Here is a 23839-nt window from a genome sequence, read left to right as displayed (position 1 = left end):
TGTCCAACTAATGCAGCATATACATAATGTAAATGCCATCTTGAAGGATTTTAGCCACACAATATTGGTATGTCTGTGTTTTTCTTTGAGAAAGAAAAATTTTTCAGTTGAGACATGGACAATTCCGAGAAATGATATGCCAATCATTAAACACCATAATGCCTGGCCATATCAAATTCAGCTCAGTGACTTTTTAGCTCAAAAACATCTCCCGGAAACTAATGCACACGGTTTACACAAATCAAAATGTAGTTTGACAGAATCCTTCACATTTTGGAAAGCATGCAATACATTCAACAGGAGCATATAAACTCCAAATATGAGTTATGGCCTCCTGAATAGTTGTTTTTATTACAGATTTACAGGCTAGTCTTTACTACTCTGTTTGCAAGCTTAGAGCTTGAAATGCAACAGAGCAGAAGTTCCATCAAGCCCTTTGGCACGGAAGTAATCTGTATATTCCTTTGCTGTGGTTTCGCGGTACTTTGGCGGATTTTCTTCTGATAACAACTCCTTGATAGGTCCATAAAGCTTTCCAGTTGCCCTTACATCAGGTGTGAAGAAGCTCGCGATTGACACCCTAGGACCAACACGTTTTGCCAGAACTCTATGTTCACTGCTTTTGTATTTGTCATTTGATATAATCTGAAATTTAATAAGCCAAATGAAATCAAAACCAAAAATACTTCAAAACAACCTCCAGAAAATCTCCAGATAACAAAGATTGTTTATGCATTCCAAAAGTGTTGGAAAATCAATAAATCAAAGGCTTGCCTGTAGAAGATCTCCAATGTTGGTTACTAAAGCTCCAGGTGTTGGAGGAACATCAACCCACTGATTCTGATGAAGTACTTGGAGGCCACCTAAATTGTCTTGGAGAAGGATTGTGAAGAAGTCATTGTCTGAATGCGGGCTGCTGCCAAAGGTAAGTTCTGGTTGGGGGCATGCCGGATAGTAATGGCATAGGACACTAAGCCCCTCTCCGCAATCAATGCCTTCGAGGTAGCTTGGATCGAGTCCAAGACCCTCTGACAGTAACTCAAGCAATAAGCAACCCAAGTTCATCACTTGCTTCGAGTAGTCTGTCAATATTTCGCTGCAGAAAAATTTATGAAATGTCGAATAAGATTGACATTTTTGCAGGACAAAGAACTTAGGTACATCAAGAATAGGTAACATTAATAAGTCTGATACCCCCCTCACCAAATGGGTGGCTGGGTTTTTTTTTTTTTTTTCATTCACTAAGTTTCTTGCTACAGCTAAAAAATTTATAATTTATACAAAATAGCTGCATTTGAAGCAGAAAGAGTTCAGCCACAAAAATACCTGCAAACATCTGGCAATTCCTCTGGAGCTGGAGGATTAGGAGCCATGACGGAATAAGTTGTATCCCTCCAGTTAGCTGCTGTTGGACTATACAGATCAAAGTTGCAGTTGTACACCACCCTTTTTGTACGATCCCTTGTATACCACTTCTTCTTAACCTTAGTATCTTGCTCAAAAAATCTTCGTGCACCATGAATCATCTCCTCCAGGACACTGACTTGAATTCCATGATTTACCACCTGGAAAAAACCCCCTTTCAGATGCATCTCTTACCTTGTCAACTATCTCTTTGCGTCTTACTGGATCTTTATCCATACCTTCCAGATCAATCACTGGAATGCTAAAAGTTTCTTCCCTGGCATTGATACTCTTCTCCAAGCTGCTTTCTGGATGAATGAACATCCGAGGCAACTTGTTAATGCCGGCATCAACAAGGCCTTTAACCCCGGCCTTGGTTTCATCAAATGCTCGTATTTCCTTCTCTTGATCATATTGGGATTCCACTGCACCCTCAACTTCAGCTTCATCTTTGCTGGTTGCCCCCCATTTTTCTTTGCTTTGGGAAGTTTCTTCAACTTTTGAGAAGGTTGCAGTTTCTCAGGCTCAGATTTATGCCAAATGTGGGGCTACCACGTCATGGAAGAGATTGGCCTTTGTCGTGATCATGAGAAAAGATCATGCATATAAAGTAGCAGCAGCTAGAACTTTAATAATGGGAGCAGGTAAAAATGCACTCTCATATTGATAGAATACAAATAAACAAACACAATCTCTTATTCTATTTCTGTGATTTAGCTTGCGTAAGCAGCAAGACAGAGAATATAATAGTGAATATTGATTCATTTTTGTTGCCGTGAAGAGATTGCATAGCTGCTACAAGTTGGATAGAATAGAGTAATTTATTATACATCAAAGTGAAATAAAGACAAAGGAAGTCTGCATACCAAGAAAATCAGAAGAGGAGAGGGAAAGTGATATGTGAAAGGAACTTGATAAGGTCATACCCATTCAAAATTTACTATTTTAGGATGAATAAGAAGCATAAAGAGTTTTAACAATCTTGCGCACATAAACTGTGCATATAATATACTAATTACTGAATCCTTTTTCTATCCTAAAGCCTCAAATGTGACAGAGCAGAAGTTCCATCAAGTCCTTCGTTGTTAGTTGCCCTGTACTTTCTTGAATTCTCCTGTTAGTGGATCCTCAATCGGTCCTTGTAACATTGCAGAAGGCGATATATCAATGTTAAAGAAAAAGCATGCAGCTGATATTCTTTGGCCAATGTTATTTGCCATTACACTGTGCTCTACACTGAATACCTGTCATTGATATGGGCTAAAAGCAACGTAGCCCCGCGATAAGCAGATTTAAGGATCACGATATCTTTGGTTTAATAGAAAATAGAATCCTGGGTTCAAATCCTCTTGTCCTCTACTCGCTTCTGAAATCCCAACCTGCTGTAAAAGATTTATAAAAAAAAAAAAAAGGTGTCTGGATGGGGTAACAGACGAGTACGGTTGAGAGAAAGAAACTTAATACTATGAACTTGATATAAACTCGAAAAAATTTCTTGGAAACAAGAAACTTTTTTATTTTACTCAAAGTTACTAGAGCACACAAAGTGGGCAGTTTCTATAAAGTGACAATCTTTATTATAGACATAATCTCTTTCTTTAGAAATTCACAGGCTAATCTTTGTCGTTTAGTTTAAAGCTTGAAATGCAAAAGAGCAGAAGATCAAGCCCTTTGGCACGGACGTAATCTGTATGTTCCTTCCCTGTTTTGGTGGATTGTCTTCTGATAACAACTCCTTGATAGGTCCATAAACCTTTGTTATTGGCCTTGAACCAGTAGCAAAAAAGCTTGCTACTGATACTCTAGGACTGACTCTGCTAGCCAGAACTCTATGTTCAAAACTTGTCATTGGATATGAGCTGAAAACTCACAACCAAAGACTAAAATTTACCAACCGAAACAATGGAAATGATGTCATAACAGGCCGCATCATCATGCACTTGTTAGTTACAACCTTATTTCAAGAAAATAGCAGTACAAAACAGGAAATCAATAAATCGAAGGCTTGCCTGCGAAAGATCTCCAATGTTGGTTCAATTTGTGCAATCAGATCAACTTCACATTTGATGGTAGCCAGCATTTCTCTATTCTCACTGTTTTAGGCAGCTGGATTTCTTCAAACTTTAACAATATCCCACAACCTCATAATACAGGACAAGTGGTGTGCTACTGTATAAAGGGGCAGACTTGTTTATTGTATCCATGATGAGAAACACATGGCTGAGCTAAAACCCACAAGTTCAGCGAAAAGAGATATTATTGAGTGTGGGACATAAGAAAAGTATACATTTTACATATACACATACAGTAGGATATATCAACATACTGAATTTTTTTAGTAGTCAAATTTTAAAATGGCTCCACTTTTAGGTACTCAAAGCAGAAAGTAACAGGACTTTTTTTTCATTGTGCTAAGAGAAGGGGATGATTCAAAAGGAAGATTATGCAAGTTTAGACAAAATGATGAAGGAAGTCATATGTGAAAGTAAATTTAGAAGTCATATTCTTTATATTTGTAGGTTGAGTCGAACTAGAGCAGAAAATACGTGATGTGTGACTGGCATCTTGAAGGATTTTAGCCACACAATATTGGTATGTCTGTGTTCCCTCTAAGAATTTTAAGATTTTTAACTGACATATATGAGGAATCCAATTTAGGAATGAGACAAAATGCTTTCGAGAATGTTTGCGTGCGTCTATCATGAAAGCTGTAGGAATAGGTAAAGCATAAGAAATCTCCTAATTATTTGCAGAAAGTTTTGGAGATTCCAAATTCCGAAATCTGGTAGAGCAGAGGTTCCTGAAATGTGCAATCATTGGTGGTTAAGCAATCAATTCTAGTAGTTGTTCCACATGATTAGCTTTTGGTATTTATAGTAGATAACACTATAGCACCATGCAATACTTAGAAACTTCGTAAAGATTAATAAGTTGTTCATCAGAATAAAAGCTTCTGATTTTCTTATCTGAAATTCACGTTACATATTGTCTGAAGAGGGAAATGGAAACAGATCATACAGAGGAATTCAACTCCGTGAATTCATGGCATAAGCTTGAAAACATCTTCCGGATACTAAACAGCTTTGATTACATCAATCAGAATTTATTTTGCCAATTTCTGGTGCATGCAATGCATTCAACAGACATAATAAACTCCCAGTTTAAGGCTTCATGAATTGATATTCTCTTACAGATCCACACGCTAGTCTTATTGTTCTGTTTGCAAGTCTAGAGCTTGAAATGCAACAAAGCAGAAGTTCCATCAAGCCCTTTGTTGTTGAAGTGGCTCACATATTCTTTTACAGTAGTTGCCCTATACTTCGGTGGATTCTCTTCTGTTAGTAGCTCCTCAATTGGTGCATATAACTTCGCAGAGGGTGACATATCAAAGTTTCTGAAAAAGCATGCCACTGAGACTCTTGCCCCAACGTTATTTGCCAATACTCTGTGCTCTACGCTGATAAACTTGTCATTTGATATGAGCTGAAATCAAGACAAACCCATCAAAAAAGAAAACAATTTATCCATCATTAAGCAGATTAAGGATCATAATGTCTATGGTTTAATAGAAACCTATAGACTTGCCTGGAGAAGATCTCCGACATTTACTACTAGAGCTCCAGGAATTGGAGGAACTTCAACCCATTGGTTCTGATGCAGGACTTGCAGGCCTCTGATATGATCTTGTAGCAGCACTGTCAGGAAGTCACTATCAGCATGCGTACTGGTACCTAAAGTTAGCTCTGGTTGAGGGCATGCAGGATAATAATGGCACAGGGAAGCAAGGCCTTCACCACATCCAATACTGTTCAGGTGATTGGGATCAAGTCCAAGGGACTCGGATAATATTTCAAACAAAGTAGATCCCAATTTCATGACTTCTTTACAGAACTCTATCAGAATATCTCTGCAAATTTAAGAGAGGATCTGAGGGTGAGGAAATGACAACTTTCATTCTCAACTAAGGAAATGACAGCAAATATACAAAGACATGATGATGGCCCCCTTCTTTTTAACACATCAGGTTCTTCTAAAATTACACGCATAACAATTAATTGAAGGTCATGAGGATATTTCTTTTTAACCCTTAAATTTTTTGCTCAGAGACATGCGCGGGCTGTTTCACGCTGTCTACATAACTTATAGAGCACTGAGCAGTCAAGACAAAAAATGGACCACGACTTCTTCACTCTTATCAAAAGTAAGCAATATCAGAGAAAAGCACGGCTCATTAATAAACATCCACAGCCACTAAACAAATAATATTGAGAAAGGAATGTCAGGTACCTGCAGGCCAGAGGCAATTCTTGTGGGTCTGGAGGATTAGGAGCCATAACACAATAAATACTGTCCCTCCAATTAGCTGTTGGTGCACTAAACAAATCAAAATTGCAATTGTAAACCACTCTTTGCTTGACGTCTCGAGTATACCACTGTCTTCTAATCTCAAAATCTTGATCAAAGAACCTATGAACTCCAGCTTTCATTTCCTCGAGAGTACTAATTGGTATACCATGGTTAACCACTTGGAAGAAACCCCATTTCTCGCATGCTTCTCGAACCTTGTCAACTATCTCTTTATGCAAGATCGGTGCTTTTCCCGCACCAGCAAGGTCTATCACTGGAATAGCAGATTGGAGGTTCACAGATTTGGGTATATTTCTAGTTTCATCTGGTGGATGAAGGAAAATTCTTGGAACTTTGGTGATCCCAGAATCAGCAAGTCCTTTAACACCTGCCTTGGTGCGATCAAAAGCTTCAAGCTCTCTCCGCCGATCATATGTTGGTTCGTTTGTATCCCTAATTTCAGTTAGACCATCCTCCATTGTTCGTCCCTAGGTTACTCAGAACTTGGAGGACTAGAATTGGATCTTGTAAATAATCAGGCAAACAATGAAGGAGCTATGTAGATAAAGCTTCTTGCTCTTGGGAGTTGACCCAGACTTATAATATATCAAGCACCGGTCGATTTGATTTGGTGGATTTTGTGATTCTGAGCATGCCATGCAGTCAATGGAGAGTTTCTCTGTCTTAAGGATGTAACCCCCAACCTCCGCCACACACACACACGCACAAAAGTACGTTTGACTTTCAAACAAAAAAAGTAGGTTTCACACCAAGTTCAGAGGAGACTAAAATGTCTTCCGTTCAGACTACAATTTGAGCATAATCTGCAGGTCATTCCACTAGAGAATAAAATAAAAATAGGAGAGGAAGAATATATTGAGGACAAGCTAATATGAGTAAGGACAAAAATTGCAGGGACATTCAAAATAAGTGTGGAATGATCAATATTCTTGAAGCTCCTTGCGCTTTACCATCCAAATCTATAGTATTATCAAACTTCCTGGATTGTCAGAGTACATAGTTTGTCCAAAAGAAAAAATAATTTAATGCTTTTCGATTTGTGTGTATCCATGAGTTTCGTCTGAGGGTCTACAGATGAAACTTAGGTACACAGGAATGAGTAGTTTCATCATCCACCAAATGATAGCAACATTTTTATTTTCCCGAATTCAAATCCTGAAGTCCAACAGGGCTGAAGTTGTGCCGAGTCCTTTTGCATTGTAGTGAAGCGAATAGTCTCTCACTGTAGTTTCGCGGTACCTTGGGGGATTGTCTTCTGATAACAACTCCTTAATTGGTCCATATCTCTTTGATGATGGTGCCAGTCCAGTTGTGAAAAAACATGCCACAGATACTCTTGGACCAGCACGGTTTGCCAATACTCTATGTTGACTGCTGTTGAACTTGTCATTTGATATCAGCTGAAATTTTTCAAATCAAGTACAATTGCTTGATTATTGAAACAGATATTCTTGTCCTGGTACAGATGTGACAAACTTCAATCCTAGTTCATTTCCTACCTATGATTTACTTTTCCAGTCCAAAAGGTATAAAACATTCTTCATTTCCTTCAAAAACAAGGATGGGATGAATTCTTGTTTTCTTTTCTACAAATATATAGCACCTCTTGCCAATTTGATATGCAATTTTGTGTCAAGGATCAAGCATGTAGTGATTAAACAAATTTTTTTTTAATTTTGCATAAACAAATTTGATATTGTGAATCTTAGAGCAACATAATATGCTTAAAACAGATGCAGATTACTGATTGATATCTTGCCTGTAAAAGATCTCCAACGTTGACCACCAGAGCTCCTGGGACAGGAGGAACATCAACCCACTGGTTCTCATAAAGAATTTGCAATCCTCCTGTATGATCTTGCAGTAGTACTGTCATGAAATCATAGTCAGCATGTTTGGTTGCTCCCAGGGTAAGTTCTGGTTCTGGACATGCTGGATAACAATGGTATAGTACAGCAAGCCCCTCTGAACAGCCGATATCATTTAGGTGGTTTGGCTTGAGCCCAAGAGCCTCAGACAGTAGTTCAAATAAAGAACGACCCAGCTTCTTGATGTACTCAGAATACTTGATCAAAATATCACTGCAGATTCATATAGGAGACTTCAGAAAATTCTCTCAGGTTATCCAGATCATTATTGTTTAGTCAAATAAGGTCTTTCAAGATCAATCGAGTACTTGACTAATTTGCAGGGCTGACCCCCCCAAAAAAAAAACCAGCAGCATAACTAAAAAAGTCATACCTGCATGCCTCGGGCAATTCATCTGCCCTGGGAACCTTTGGAGCCATATTCACATAACTGGTATCCCTCCAGTTAGCCGATGGTGCACTGAACAAGTCAAAATTGCTATTATACACTACCGTTTCTGAACCATCCCTTGTATACCACCGTTTCTTGACTTCAGTATCTTGATCATAGAATCTCCTGACACCATCCAACATTTCTTCCAAAACCTCAACTGGGATGCTATGATTTACCACTTGGAAGAAGCCCCATTTCTCTGATGCCTCTCTAACAATGTCAACCACCTTCTTGCGATGAATGGGATCTCCGTCTATGTCATCAAGGGCCACCACTGGAATACCAACATCAGCCTTTCTGTTATCAGAAGCCTTGACAGAGTCATCAGGCAGGGAATAAAACATCCTGGGAACCTTCTTGATTCCTGCATCAACTAGCCCTTTAACCCCACCTCTGGTCTCATCAAAAGCTTTAATTTCACTGATTCTGTCGTAGTTCTGCTGGCTTGTGGTTTCAGCTTCAACTTCAGCTACGCTGTTGGCTGCCATTTTCTTCTCCACTCAGATAATTAGAGCGCAAAATGGACAATGCAAAGTGGTACAAATTTGCGTTCTTGTTACAGCTTAGATGCCTGACACAATATACTAATAGTGATTATCATCTTGACGCAACTATGAATTTTAAATCCACATATTTTTGTCCCAGACCAATGAATGTCTTGACTTAGACTATATTATAGTAATATTTGTTGATTCTGGAAATCAAAGAATCTAAAATTTACCGGCCGGACGGCCATTAGAGTTGACTCTGCTGGTTCCGTTGAGCTTTTGGCTATGATGTGTGACAAAGATTGGTGGTTTTCTCATTTCTGACTAATTGTTGTATCTTTTGTTTTCATTTCCTTTGTGTGCTGCCGGGACCTGCCCCTCCCCCCTTCAATATTTGGTCAAGAAAACTTGATTGATCTCACCAATTACAATGGTCCAAAAAAAAAGGAGATAAAAGAAAATACCAAATAATGACGTCCCAGTCCTTGACCAATCAAGAAAAAAAAAAAGATCATACAGGGCTATTTGTCTATCCCTAGCTGGTAACAGTATTCATGAAACATCGATCTCAAATTCACTATTTGCCTCTGCAAAAGCTTAGCTTAGCTTGATTTGTTTGGCACGTCTTGTACAAGTTGTACCATTCTGATTTGGCCTCGGCATAAAGACTGGAGAGCATTTATTGGCTTCTTGCTGCAGATTCCACCAACCAGTTGCGTCAGGTTTTTTTTTTTTTTCCAACTTCACAACAAGAACTAGGAGAGTTTCTTCTACAAACTTCGGATTTCTTAAATGTTAAAAGCATTAATTTAAAATCATTTCGTTTATCGGAAGAATTGATTGAAGGATTTGATACAATCATTCTAAAATGTACTTGTATGAAATCCATTTAGGCATAATTTCATACCATTCCAGTATGAGTTCCACTTGCCAAACAACTAATGGATGGAACTTCTCATAATTGATATCCACACGTAACTAGCAATCTTTGGTGATCGATGATCAAAGATACTTGGGAGAGGAAAACTTGGAAGCAGGAATTCAAAATTCATTATTCAAGCTTTGCAGCATTTTGGCCTAGGATTTCTTTAGCCATCCTAGAAAAAAAAAATTTGCAAAAAATCACAAATTGAATTTTAAATGAACATCATCGTGTTAGGAGGGTTTCCTGTTAAACCCATATTCCACCCCAGAACAATTATAAAGAAAGTAGTCTAGTGTGTGTGCTTGACACCCATTTCAACTTTCAAGAAATACCTGCAGCATCTGTTTTCCGACAGTTTTACCCGTCAGTAAGAAAAAGTGATAACGTGGCTGTTCACTGAAAAACAAAAGGAAACAGATCCCAAACAAAATTCTGTTTCAAAATCATAGGACCAATGACAGGGACAAGATGAAATTCTCCCGCCCAAAAGGGGCCACCGGGCTTTCTACGTGCAAGCCCCACATGTTTGGAGAAAAGCACAAGAAGTGTCTAACTAAAATAGTAGTAATATATAGCTTTTCAACAAGTCTTCGGACAATTTCATGGAAATGTTTTGCCTAGAGCAAGACGCGTGATATTGGCGACGTTTAATCTTGAACTTCAAATTCAAACTGGCAAGACGCCTGTGTACTTGTAAACATACCAAAGTCCACAACAAAGATACCTATGTACTTGTAAACATACCCAGATGCAGTTTAGGACAACCAAGAGAACTTTCCATTGTGAGTATTTCACAGAGATTGCTCCTTACTCCTACCATCCCATTGTTCCCGCTTAAACAGCAAAATAATGATGAGCAAGCTCCCATCTCAACAACTATGAGCAGGAAAAATTGTAAACTACCAGGGCTTCAATAATAAATCAAATTTCATCATTGCAACTCAGATTTCAGGAATTCCAAAAAAAAATCAAAAATATTCATAACTGAAAGTAACCTAAAAGGTAAGACAAATGTTGAATTGGAGAAGGAACAAGATGACGTAAGCTTTAGAGCGTATAGCTGCAAAAATACGATTCTACCAAACCCTCAGCGAGCTTCTAGGTTCTGTAATAGGGCTATGATCCACCGAACAGAACAGCAACTCTGAACCCCTTCTCAAACTGTCTTTGTCTTCGGAGCCTTCTTCTTTGCTGATCTCCTTGGCATTGAATTTTTCATGCCAATAAAGAAGAGAAGTGCCCCCAGCAAAGCCAAATTCTGAACCAAATTTAACATCTTAGGAGATGAACTTTACTTTTCCAAAACATTCATCTTGAATCACTGCATAAAGACCATTGACTCAAAGGATTTCATGACATACAAACAAGTAAATGACTAACCTGGGTGAACTTGACAAATAGTTGAGCAAACTCTTTCTTGTCAGCATCATAGTTGTAGAAGTCATACAAGATAGGGGAAGCAATTGCCTGATGCAAAAGCTGCATCAAGAAAGCAGATGAAGTGAAAATTTGTTACAATGACTTAATTGACATTAGAGTTCAGTAAATGCTTAGGATATTGATTTCAAACCAGAAGATAAGCTCCAAAGGAGCTTCCAAAGACAAACAGAAAGCTTCCCAATCCCTTCAAGAGTATAGCACCCAACACTAAATGTTTCATCTGTAAGTAACAAATCTCCAAATTAGTAACATGTAGTTGATAGGTAACAAAATTCAAAACTGACATCACATTAAAGTACTCCTTACTTCTAGAGGGGGCAAATGAAGCCCAGTTTGGCTGGTAACATGCTTTGAGAAAGCACTGAACTTCGGGCTCAGTGCCTTTGCTGCTGGTCCACCATCTACGCCAAATTCAGAAAACCTATGATGAAGAGAGGACAACTTAGAAAAGTAACTCAAAGAGCAGAGAAACCTACAGATCGTTATGGGGAAAAAAGTGCAAGTAATGGCATGTTAAACTAAGCTTTTATCCTATCAGTCCAAATGTTGACTTAAAATAGCCATCTACATGCACATCATGTTAAAACTATAGCTTTATCCAATGTCAACATGTTCATCGCATTGCAGCATTCTTAATTATATTCTTCATCGCAAGACAGCAGGGGTGAGGACAAATAACAAGAAGGTATCCCAATTAGCAGCAAGAAATATCTTATAAATCCTTCAGCTTACTACATCATCCTACTGTAACTCAACTTCACCTCCTAAAGTTACAATGCCTAGAAACTCTATCTGCGGTGCCAATTGAAAATTTGAGAACTTAATCTATCTGCAAAGACTACCAAAAAGAGCAATAACAGAAAAGGAAACATAACCATGCATAAAAGGTAACTCAAAAAATTCTTTCAAACAGTCACTTGAAAAAATATGACCAAAATTGAGTTGTATTATCACATATTTCACAATGATTTGCTCACAATCCACAAAGACTAAAATTAAAAGAAACTCCAGTGAAAAAGAGTGCTGCTAAGTTAACCTGACATTCCAATACCTTCAAGCCACAGACAAGATGAATGATAGCTACTACAAATCAAGGAAAAGGTCCCTTTAAGCTGCAAAAGCATCACGAATGACAATATTCTAGTTCACAGAAACCCAACTAGTTTTAAAAGTTTATGCCTCAACATATTGAACATTCATACAAAAGCCTCACGCATGATTCTCCAGCAATTGAAAGCTTATCTGTGACAAACAACTATCATATGTTTGTTCCAAATCCAATGGGCTTTCCCACCATATTACAAGCTCAACCATGAAGTACAACAGCATAAACACGTTAAACTGAATTAGGCGATCACTCTAACAAAAATCCTTAGTTAATCCAATAATGATCAACATAAATCTAATAGTGTACGTAGTCAAAATTTCAAAAACAAACAATGATGAACACATACCATACCAATCAGGGGAGAGGCCTTTTTTATTATATAAAAAAAAAATCAGATTCATTATTAAACACAAGCCAAAAAAATACTTGAATCAAAACTAAACCTGCACAGAAAATTTTAAACTTTTGAAGCCAGACCCAGATTTTCTTTCACCTCCAGTGATCCTAGTAACTTAAAATCCAAGTAAAGAATATTCACCACTAAACCCCAAAATCCATCGACAAAAACAAAAAAAAAGAAGAAGAAGAATCCCTCGGCAAGAACAGGGTGAGAAAAATTAAATCGCATTCTAGGTGTAGTTCAATTCCCAAGCATTCAACTTCAGCAGATCCAAGCTAAACATCACACAAAAAACAAATACTAAAAAATAAAGAAAACCCAGAAACATAAACTAAGTAAACAGCAGTAATAAATTAAGCTTCTAAAAATCTAAGAACACGCAGTAAGAGTGGTCTAGTGCGCGTCAAAAACAAAAAGAGAAAAAACAGGGCAGATCTGAAATCAATGGGAGAAAAGATTTACTCTTGGTAAGCGGAGAGAACGAAGACAGAGACGAAGAGAAGCCTTCCGACGAAAGAAATCAACGCCATTGCTGTGATGGTACGGGCAGCTTCTGGAATGGTTTTAGTTTCTCTCTCTACAGGACTGCCTGCCGGGTTTGGGTTTCTCTCTAGAGATATAGGGGACAAGACAGAGAAAACAGATTCAAATCCTAGGACCACGGGAATTTGTATTGGACTTAAATAGAGGACTAATGGTAGACCAGTTTTATAATTATGCTTGGGAAAGGTAGAACCAGAAGAGTAATATTGTACTCCTCTTTTGATTGCCGGAAATTAGTACTACTACTAACTAGTACTTAATCATCTTTATTAGTTTTATATTATTTTATCTTCTACGCAATAAAAATTTTGTGTTGGTATTAAATAGTGAATGAACTTTTCAAATAAAAAGCAGTAAAAGAGGTCTGTAAGAAGTAAAAAAGTTATATAGTTTATGCGGATATATCGTAAAATAGTATACTTAGTACAAGTTGTTACTACTACAACTTTTTACCGTGGTTTAATTTTTGAAATTCCTCCAAGCGAACTTTTGTATTGCCGCCTTAGCAGTTGAGTTTTTTTTTTTTTTTTGTCTCTTTGGGTCTTGAAATTATACAAGGCGGAAGCCGCAAGCTAATGAGCCTATCAACATACATTATTGACAAGTTTGCCATTAGGGATTTAAATTTTCTTGCAATTAAAAAACTTCATCCCGCATCGAATGCTGGTTCGCTCTTTCAAGATAAAAAGTACATCAAACCCATATGAAGTTTTATCGTGAGCAATTCGATCAAGATTTGCTTCTAGTGTCAAAGGCAAGGATGGTATCATTATGAATATAAAGTCCTGAAATATGAAATCTCAGAAAGAGGCTAATCCAATTTAAATGAGATATAATAACTTCTTTATGGTCTAACATTCTTGCCAATACGCTGTATTCATTTTGTTCTAAATTGTAATATTCGAACGGTTGTGAAGTAGACTATAGTTTAGAAGGTTCTTGTAAACCCCTTTAGATTGTTATTTTTTTAAGTTTTTATAGAAAAATATATTGTAACGATTTAATTTATGTGAGATAAAAAGATGATTGAAAAATGTGTTTATGAAAAATGTAAAAAAACCTTTTGCAAATGGCAATCCAAACTAGTGTAATATAGGTCTTACCATTTGTTTAAAAAACATTACCGTACCTATCCTTGTGATTTACTTTGAATTGGACATCATGTTATCAAAATTAATCCAAACAGCAATTTCCTAAAGAAAATTTGCTATATTTTACGTGAATACATTTTTCAATCACCTTTTTATCTCACATATATCAAATCGCTACAGTAATTTTTCTAAAAAAAAATTCAAAAAAATGCAATCCAAACAAGCATCTACTTTTCTACCCTTACATTTTTGGTTATTATAGTAGTGTTATAGGTTGAAGTTGATCGGGGACACGTCGTGCGGACCAATCACAAGCTCACAATGCATTGACAAAATCTACTAGGCGCGGACGTGGCAGCATATTTTTCTGATTTCGTAAATGGAAATTTTTCATTTTTTTTCAACATTACTGTGTTGGATGGCATATTATTCTTTAGGCTTACGGCAAATTATTAATTGCAACTATACATAATTGGTTTTCGACATTCTACAGAATTTGCATGAAAAGAAGACATCTTTCCGAAGATAATTGAATATGTTGTCCTAATAGCTTTCCTTCCTTGAATTACGCAGCTTTATACCACCAATCAATCACGAAGAGTAAATGATAAGCTTTTACTACCAGGGGCCCGTTTGCAAATGAGTTTTTTTTTTTGTCTAATATTTTACAATAATTTACCATCGAAGTTGTAGGAAAAATTTTTGAAGTGTATAATTTAAAAATTTTAATAAATTTTTTGATGTTATTATAATTAAAATTATTAAAAAGCTTGTAACAGACAAACTTGACAAAAAACTTGCTTGCCAAACATGGGTTTTAAACGAATGCATTGCACTACAATTTTTCCTTTTTTCTTGTCTTTGAAGAATTGCATAAACTTCATAAATAATTTTTCAATCATTTCTCATTTGTTGCTATACTTATGAGTGTTTACCGTTTGTATAATTAGGCTACAACCCCACGAGTTTTCATTTGTCCAACGTTGAATATGAACAACTTCATTTTAACCAGTTAAAGTTAAAGACAAGAGTTTAACTGTAATGGAATAGGTTTAATTGTAATCAAGGGTCACTGAGTAGAGTGGTAACACTCTCATTATGCCACCCTAGGTGTTAATAAAGCGTAATATACTGAGTAGAGTGGTAACACTCTCAAGGCCTTGTTTGGATTGCTTGTTTTCGTCGGAAAATAGTGTCGCTACAGTAAATGAAAAATGACGCAATCCAAACTAACACGCTTGACTTGCAATTGTAAATGATAAAACGCTTGACTTGCAATTGTAAATTGAAATAATAAATGTCATATGCAAGCACGCAGTTTTATAACCTTTTCTTCCACTTTATTCCTTTCCCTGATCTAATGCATGCCAGGGAATCACATGTTTATTGGCTAATTATTCCTATCATTACCACTTTGTTTTCTGCAAATAACAGAGTACAGCTCATTGAAGGAGATTGTTGGTGGATGAGATCTACAATAATTACTTAATACAGTAGTGTATGCAAAACAGCATATTTAAGAAATTCAAGACAAAGCTTCCAAGAAACTGCCACTATGTTCACGAGTCAATGCAGACCAATTGCGTGTAATGTACATTTGTTCTGTTCCCAAAAAAAAAAAAATTTTATTTGATGAAGGAGATAATGATTGTTTTTGGATAGAAGATTATTTGAAATTTTTTTTGCAATAATTATTTAAGCCAACTTTTGCTCTTTCAAAAGGAGCAAGATAGAACTCCTTTTTGGATTGTGTTTTTCATAAAATTTTTTTTTACGTTTCCGTTAACATATTTTCTAATCATCTTTTTACCTTATATATATCAAATAATTATAGTATTTTTTTATATAAATTTCTAAAAATAACAATCCAAACACTATAGAACTCAAATAGCGGGTACCTAATAAGTATGAAAAATGAACTTGATGTATAATAATATTACATGTTCGAACAACTTTTCTAGTCAAAACCACAAATTTAACCAAAATGCACGGGTCAAAGTATATTTCCGAGTATAAAATGACATGTTTGAACAATGACTTGGGTTTTTGTTGTGTTTTATCTTTTTGAAAAGTAATAGTAGCTGGTCAACTATTGATTTAGTTTATTTGCTTGTATTATCAATATATTTTTCAACTATCTTTTTATTTTATATACATTGCATCAAAAAATTATTATAATATTTTTTCAAAAAATTAGTTAACTCAATTGCTTATGAATACCCCAGTTTTCTATAGCAACAAAAAGTAGTAATCTGGATAGGAGTTTGTTTGGATGATTTATTTGAGATAATTAATGTTGCACCTTTTATAATGTGATATATGTGAAATAAAAAGATGATTGAGAATATAAAAAGGTGATTGAAATTTGTGAAACAAATTATTATTTTTTTCAAATCATTTCAATCCAAACACACTAACCCAAATGACAGAATAGAAAAAGAAATGCCATTTGTCGTTTGTGGAAGATGGAACGCATGTGGAAACAGCAGTAAACGACGGTGACTAAGTTTGAAGTTTACAAAATAAATACACAGTCAATCTTGTCGTCTAAGGTTGGTTTGTTGTAGTCTAATCTAACCTCTAAACTTTTTCTTTTTCCTGTTTTCGTACCACATTTTGTCAAAAAAGTTATCCTGCATTTGCCAATAAAATAATTGGAATGTTCGCTGCCCGAAAAGAAAGAAAGAGCATGAAAAGGCATTGGTCATGGAATGCGCATAAAATAGTACAAGCACGCTTTAAATTTGTACACAACATAACTAGCATCACCTTTTATCAGTGTGCTTGGGGTATAAAATAGAAGAAATTATATAATTTCATCATGCTCTTAACAAGTACCCCGAGCCTTGTTCTCGTTTGCTTTAGATTTTGTAAAATCTGATTATGAAAAGTGATTACAGAGGATAATCAGACTAAACAAAACTACTTTTTGAGTGATTATAGATTTTAATTTTTTTAGTTATTAAAAATGTAATTATGAATTTTGCAATATCGAAATAATCTATAAGCAATTAAGATAAATCAGCGAATAACAAGCCTATGTAATATACCAAAAGATCTAGTACTATTGTTTTAAGCACTTTGTTTTTGAATCCCCCGCCCATAATGCACGCATATTATCTCTCTCAAACCAAAAAATCCAGTTGGGCAAAATTCTTGATCGGTTCCTCTTCCCCTGCTATGCTGCTAGCAGTATTGGCTCCGTTTGGCAAGTGAATTTTTTGAGTGTTTGTCTAAAATTTTACTGTAACTTACTGTAGAAGCTTTTAAAATTTTTTTTGAAATGTGTAAATTTTTGAATATTTTGAAGTGTATAGCTTAAAAACTTTGACAAATTTTTTTGAGATTACTGTAACTAAAGTTATAAAAAAACTTGTAGCAAATAAACTTGGCAAAAAGCTTGTCTGCCAAACAAGGCCATATTTATTGTCCAACCTTGGTCCAATGGCCGCCTGCTTTCCCATGCAGTAGATTAAAGGTTGAAACCATGCCTAGTGTAGCATACAAGAAATATGCTGGTGTGTTTCTGTAGAAAGTGCAGTAATACTTGTTTGATTTAGTGGTCAAGAAATATGCGTGTTTTCTGTAGAAAGTACAGTAATGTACTTGTTTGATCTGGTGGGTTGTCTTAATCCTGTACAAGTCTTTTTAGACTCATTTCTCCTCTAAAGTAGAAACAAATAGTAAAAGTAAGTATAAATTAGATTGTTGACATGACAAATTAAAGAAGAAAAACCCAAAAAAGAACGACAATGGTACTGTTCCCATAATCCCCATAGGCATTACTTCAGAGCTCCCTACCCAAGAAACCACACACGATCAATTTCATCGACTTCAAAGTCGAAAGACTCCACCAACCAAAATTCAATTTCCTCACAATCCCCAAGAGGCAGACAAGTAGAGAAACAGAGCGAGACCAAACCCACCAGATTTGCTCTCGCTCTCTCGCTCTCTCGCTCTCTCTATCCGTTCCCGCCTCTTATTACTTCTCTCTGTCCCTGTTTTCTGAAGCAAAATTTTGAGCCCATACTAGCTTGAAAAATTACTGTAAGGGTCAGGGTCAGTCAGCAAAAAAGAACAAAATATGGGGTTCTTTTCTTTCTTGGGAAGAGTGCTTTTTGCCTCCATCTTCATCCTCGCTGCTTGGCAAATGTATGTTTCTACTGCATCTCATCAAAGTTTTAATCTTGTAGATCTGTTGAATGAGTAGTCTTTGTGAAGTAGTGGAAGTAATTCATTTTTCCCTAGAACTGTTAGTTTGTTTTGTGTGTTGTTAGATCTAGCTTAATATGTTTGTTGATTAGTACGAATGATGCATTTGCAATTTTGCATAAACCCATACTGCACTTTTGGTGTATGCCCTAAGCAGTTCGATAATCATAATAGATGGATAATTTTGGTATGATGTATTCACTTTGGTTACTTGCTCACTTGGGTTGCCGCTCGGGGGGTGGGGGTGAAGTTAAGCTATTGCTTGGGAGCACCTCAAAGGTAGTAGAGTCACGCGGATTCTGGGATTTCTCTATGATTGGAAGTCAAGTGATCCATTTTTGAATATGTGTCCCATCCTTTTTCTTCTTGATGTAAAGTTTGAATATGTAGAGTTTGTTGGGTGAGATGTCTTGGTCGACTTTTCTTGTGGTGCTTATATTTCCTCTCTGCAAGCAAAATTTCATAGATTGGCTGGTTTTGACTGGGTCGTGCATTTGAATGCTATCTAGCTTAGCCTCTAGTTGTTGAATTGACTCATTAGCTTAAGTTTTGATGTCAGTGCCTAATTAATTAGTATCAGCGTTCTGATTGGGAAGGTATGACCCCACCTACCTCCTTGGTTATTTTGTCTTTTGTTTGATGTACTTATGGAACAGTGGATTTGTGACGACCCCACTTCTCCCAAGGGCGAACCCAAGGGTATCGGCGGGCCGCCTGCCTAGCTCGCGCCAGGACTCAAAACTGAAAGCAATAAAAGCCAGAAAATCCAAAAGAGTACTATACATACTATATACAATCCCAAAAGAGTTATAATTACATTCTCCAAAAGTACCTGCTCTTACTATTACATCCGTATACTTACAACCAAAACCAAAAGGGAGACCCTAAGAAGGGTCCTAATACAAACCACCAGAATAAAAACAAACATCCTAAAAGTTCAACTATTACAAGCCAATCTACTAAACTAGTGTATGAGCCCCAAACGTACCCGCGTCGGCCCCTGCTAAGGAAAACAAACGGAATGGGGTAAGCTAAAAGCTTAGTAAGTAAACAGGGGCAAAAGCGTAAATTTCACGTAGCAACATTTACACAGTAAGAGTAAAGCAAAAGCAGAAAAGTAACATCACATATCATAAGGATACGGGTGGCTCCAAAGCCAATTCATTTGCCATGCTTGATCTCCTGTCGGCACTCCGTCGACCATAAATAAGGTCCGTAGAACTTCACTTGTACACCCACCGACACCTTATCACCCTCACTGGCCAGTCACCTCACAAACTTGCCCAGGCGAACGAAATCACAAACTTGAGCTTTAATCATAAGTTCGGGTCACAAACTTGGTGACCTCAAACCAAGTTGGACTGACTTCGACCAAGCCCTAACCGGCTCGAATAGTCCATCTAGGTATTGAGTTCAACCTCAAACTCACAAAATTCACAAAATTATTCAAAAGTCACCCCGAGCCACAAGCTCAAGGGTTTTAGTTCCAAAATTTCTCATATACATATGTCATGTACAAATAAGCGCGCAAATTAGGGTTTAGGTCGAGCGCGATAAAGTACACTCTCGCCTAGGTACCCTTTTTACGCATAACGAAACACATAAACAACTAGCACATAAGAGCGGCCTGAATACTTACTCAAAATACCAAAAGTAGTATAAAGGCGGAATTCACTTTGTGTGTTGGCTAGTAGTGGGCCCCACCGGCACCGCCTAGCTCACCACTGTCTGAAATCGAAGATTATGTCACAATATATCACAAACGGCAACTAACGTACTTGAAATAAGCCAAACGGCAAAATTGGCACGCGCAAGTGCGGAAACGGCAAAACGGCCGCACACGTCCGCGCAGAACGGCAAACGGAAATGGCCAAGTCGGCCATCTCAAACCGTTTTGGTCAAAATTTAGGCTAGGAATATCAGATAAAGGTACATGAGGTACCGTTACGAAGCTAAGAGGAAGGGCTACAATGTTCATGAAGACATCGCAACCCAGATCTCAATGGGTATAGGTGAACATTGCGTGAAACAGTTCCAGCTGTTTCATTGCGAGTTACCAAACAGGCCCTGTTTGCAAGGCCGTAACTCACGGTTCAGAAATCGAAATTAAGAAATTCCAAAGGCATTAGAAAGCTGAGACATAAGGCTAAAACTTTCATGTTTTGGCCAAGACCTGAATCTATTCAGAACAAAACAAAATTCGAGTGCCCTAACCCTAACCCTAATATCAACTTACGAACGGTCTGGGTCCTCACAGGATTTACTTTAAATCTGTTTGTCTAAATTTTGAAATAAGGTGGGTAAAGAACAAGGCTATTAGATCAGTTCTGATTGGTTTTGTGTCAAGTGTTGGAAAGCTTGGTCTTGCATTCCAGTTTTAATTGCTAAATCATGGACAGTATCTAACTTCTTCAGCTTTTTACCTTTGACCTTTTTTTGTGCATATTTTTTGCTAATGCTCAGTGTCGTTGCATCTTTCTGGAGCCAATGCACCATAAGATTGTAGACTGAAGCAGCTAAGATATTTTGGCAAATGTTGCCTCTGTTACATAGTAGAGAGAAACGAAGAAGAAAAATTCTTCCAAACGTCACTCATGATATTTGTGCCCAGTACATTCTGATATGATGATAATGTTACTATGTATGCCTGATATCATGCTAACGAATTACTAGTTGGCCAATTATTGCAACTGAACATTCGATAGAAGAGTTGTATTTGCCACAATGATTTAGCTACTCTAGTTGAACTGTTTTGCTATGTTAAGAAATCATATAAAGATCTGCACCGGAGAGTTCATGCAGATTTTGAGTATGAATTTTTATCTACATAAGATTTTAATGAGATAATATACTGGATTGGTATTATGCATCTTCAGTTCCAACACTATGTGTAAGTCCTCCTTTCCTAGAGTACTTAAAGTTATGTGGATCACTGCATTTATCCATTTCTATTAAGTATGGCATTTTGGCCATGTTAAACAGTTTGAAGGCTTTGAGGGGATGCACTTAATTATTCCTTTTCGAAGAAGCTATTGCGAAAATGACGAACACAATGTTGGGGTTTTCCAATTTGCTTTCAGTGCATGAATGACAAAGACCATTAGAGTGAGGAGTATGCTTGCTGATGCCTTGTGGATTCAATGATAGCTTTTGCCCCTAAACATTGTGAATATAATGTAGCGGAGAGTACATTACATGTATCATGAATAATAACATAGGACTAGTAATTTAGTATCTCACAAAGTTGAGAGTGCTCGTTGTTTTCAAGTTTTTGAAAGTAATGTAATTGATATATGTTTGGCAGATGAGATAATTTTTGGCAGGGTCATGCTTTCACGGAGGTTTCACTTGTCTTAGCCATTGAAATTTGACCAATTTAGTATTCCAGTTGTCTTAGATTTTTATCATGTATTTTATAACCAGTTTAGAAGTTGAACCTTCTTTTTCCAGTGTTGTGGCCTGTAGGGGTATCTAATCTGTGTTTTGTTTCCTAATTTTATTACAAAACATTAGATTCGTTCTGTATGACTGGTTTTAACAGTTTTGTTTGCTATTTTCTTAGCTGATGGTTTTATTTGGTTGACAAATCACCCACTCCTTTTGCGAATAATTCGTAGGCAGGCTGTATTTAAAAGCATATTTTAAGTTAGAGAGGTGAAGTTTGTCCCATTTCTCTTTTTCTGTCTCTTTATGCTTTCAGGTGTTTGATGGTTCATTTGGTTGCTACCATAACCGGTATCGAACGTTGGATATTGCATTGACTTCCAATGGGACTCATTATTGCATTGCCCAAATGGGTTTATAATATAGCTTGTTTCACTTTATGTTGTTCCAAGGAAGTTTTAATAGTCATTCACTTTATACTTTTTGAGGGAATTTACAGAAGGTTTTTAGGTCAACTTTGATTAAGAACTGGCTGTGAGCAAATTCTAGTTTTGCCAACTTATAAGGTTGTGCGGATGTATTGCTTGTACAAAAGCTGTCTTAAAAACTATTTAGATGCATCTTTCAACCGTATCATTGAACTTATTGTCACGTAGCATTAGAACTCTGTGTTGGCAAAATCTCAGTACCCGTATATTGTCGTAGGTTCAATGAATTTGGTGATGATGGAGGTCCTGCAGCCAGGGCGTGGGCTCCTAAATTGGTTCCCATCCAGAAGTTTCTGAAATCAAAGTTTGGAGAAGGGGGGCCAAATATTGATGTAAGGATGTGTTTCTGTTTGTTAATTACTCTGTGATTGAGGTGACATATTCTATTTTTAGCATGTTATTGTAATGGACGTTTTTGCCACTATAATGTTGGGGGGGTGCTCTATGCAGGTTAGGCATTTTGTTGCTGGATCAATTGCTCTGAAGGGGTTGGGAGGCTTGCTATTTGTGTTTGGTAGCCAAATGGGCGCTTACCTACTGGTTTGAACTTCCGTTTCAGTTTAATGTTTTTGAATTTTTATTGTTTCTTTGCTGTTCAGCAAGTGATGTATAGAATCACAGATGCTAACCTTATGAAGCAATTTTCCAATTGGTTCTTGGTTTCTTGCTAAAATTCAGATGTATCACTTGCTGTACACCACTCCACTGTACTATGACTTCTACAACTATGAATTTGGTGGACCAGAATTTTTCAGTCATCTGCAGGATTTTTTGCAGGTTCACCTTCCTTGTGGTTTCATAGGTTTTTAATTATTATTATTATTTTCCGTGAATAGAGTTTTGGCTAATATGATGATTTGCATTGTTTGGCAGTGCGTGGCTCTTTTTGGAGCCTTGCTATTTTTCCTTGGGATGAAGAACTCAATTTTGAGGAAGCAGCTCAAGAAAAAGACCCCCAAACCAAAGACAGCTTAGCCTTATCTGAGCAGAAGTTGCAGAGGATTAGACAGTTCCCAGGGATCTTTACAATGGATTTTTTTTTTTTTTTTTTTTTTTTGGCTTTTGGGGGTTCTTGAGAATTTTCTTTGATCTTCCACTGTAGTTGGCCATCTCCTTCTTTTTTTTTTTTTGAATACACTCTTTAAACTAGACGCATTGCTGAGACCAACCACCCTTGGCGGGTGAGAGATATTAGAGCAAAGTTCAGAAGGTCATGGATTACAACATTTGATGTTTTTCCTGTATTGGTAAGAAATGCATTTTTGTGATGAAATTCTTGCTCCTATTCGATAGTACATTTTATTATTCGATGATAAGCTTGGTAAACTCGTCCCTTTTTTTCTGGTTGATGATTGACTCAGCTACAAAAACAGACGACGAACCATCAATTTAGAGTCCTTTGTCATCAGATGCAAAATACTACTACTGTAAATTATGTAGGCTTTATCATAAATTATCTTCACCCTTCCCTACAGTTGGGTAAAACCAAATTTAGCCATTTTCTGACATAAGTTTATAAGTTATAAAATCAACCATTTGACCTTTCTCGTTAAGAAAGAAAAAAGATGTTCATTTAGAAAAACTTTCTAATCTACGGTTAATACTAGTGCTCAATGCACACCCAATGTGTGTGCAATAATAAAAAAAAATACATAATATCTATGGCTATATATTTTAAATAAAATTT

General features: G+C 36.8%; 5 protein-coding genes across 6 annotated transcripts; 1 reads left to right on the top strand and 4 right to left on the bottom strand.

Annotated features, from left to right (window-relative positions):
* Positions 1 to 122: 122 nt before the first annotated feature.
* On the bottom strand, positions 123 to 1733 carry LOC113765400 (1-aminocyclopropane-1-carboxylate oxidase homolog 1-like). 2 transcript variants are annotated; one of them, XM_027309562.1, is made up of 4 exons: positions 1644 to 1733; positions 1327 to 1565; positions 775 to 1096; positions 123 to 645 (listed from the first exon to the last, which is right to left on the bottom strand). In XM_027309562.1, the coding sequence occupies exons 2-4, from the start codon at positions 1524 to 1526 to the stop codon at positions 394 to 396; spliced, it is 774 nt and encodes a 257-aa protein (XP_027165363.1). In that variant the 5' UTR covers positions 1527 to 1565; positions 1644 to 1733; the 3' UTR covers positions 123 to 393. The 2 variants fall into 2 exon arrangements, with proteins under 2 accessions (XP_027165363.1, XP_027165362.1); XM_027309561.1 differs by having other exon boundaries at positions 1327 to 1683.
* A 2588-nt stretch (positions 1734 to 4321) lies between these two features.
* LOC113767039 (1-aminocyclopropane-1-carboxylate oxidase homolog) lies at positions 4322 to 6384 on the bottom strand. Its single transcript, XM_027311210.1, has 3 exons — positions 5692 to 6384; positions 4990 to 5311; positions 4322 to 4887 (listed from the first exon to the last, which is right to left on the bottom strand). Exons 1-3 carry the CDS (start codon positions 6228 to 6230, stop codon positions 4633 to 4635), a joined length of 1116 nt encoding a protein of 371 aa, XP_027167011.1. The 5' UTR covers positions 6231 to 6384; the 3' UTR covers positions 4322 to 4632.
* Positions 6385 to 6696: 312 nt separating this feature from the next.
* On the bottom strand, positions 6697 to 8696 carry LOC113765799 (1-aminocyclopropane-1-carboxylate oxidase homolog 1-like). The gene is made up of 3 exons (XM_027310051.1): positions 8014 to 8696; positions 7532 to 7853; positions 6697 to 7172 (listed from the first exon to the last, which is right to left on the bottom strand). The coding sequence occupies exons 1-3, from the start codon at positions 8559 to 8561 to the stop codon at positions 6921 to 6923; spliced, it is 1122 nt and encodes a 373-aa protein (XP_027165852.1). The 5' UTR covers positions 8562 to 8696; the 3' UTR covers positions 6697 to 6920.
* Positions 8697 to 10376: 1680 nt separating this feature from the next.
* LOC113765074 lies at positions 10377 to 13094 on the bottom strand. Its single transcript, XM_027309124.1, has 5 exons — positions 12897 to 13094; positions 11233 to 11347; positions 11057 to 11146; positions 10867 to 10965; positions 10377 to 10744 (listed from the first exon to the last, which is right to left on the bottom strand). Exons 1-5 carry the CDS (start codon positions 12962 to 12964, stop codon positions 10643 to 10645), a joined length of 474 nt encoding a protein of 157 aa, XP_027164925.1. The 5' UTR covers positions 12965 to 13094; the 3' UTR covers positions 10377 to 10642.
* Positions 13095 to 17788: 4694 nt separating this feature from the next.
* Positions 17789 to 23444, top strand: LOC113764571. Its single transcript, XM_027308504.1, has 5 exons — positions 17789 to 18220; positions 22370 to 22484; positions 22603 to 22692; positions 22831 to 22929; positions 23026 to 23444. Exons 1-5 carry the CDS (start codon positions 18153 to 18155, stop codon positions 23125 to 23127), a joined length of 474 nt encoding a protein of 157 aa, XP_027164305.1. The 5' UTR covers positions 17789 to 18152; the 3' UTR covers positions 23128 to 23444.
* Positions 23445 to 23839: the final 395 nt, after the last annotated feature.

Source organism: Coffea eugenioides, chromosome 3 (assembly GCF_003713205.1).
Source record: "Coffea eugenioides isolate CCC68of chromosome 3, Ceug_1.0, whole genome shotgun sequence".
Lineage (NCBI taxonomy): Eukaryota > Viridiplantae > Streptophyta > Magnoliopsida > Gentianales > Rubiaceae > Coffea > Coffea eugenioides.
The sequence above is the reverse complement of the archived record's forward strand: the minus strand, read 5'-3'. Positions and strand labels throughout refer to the sequence as shown.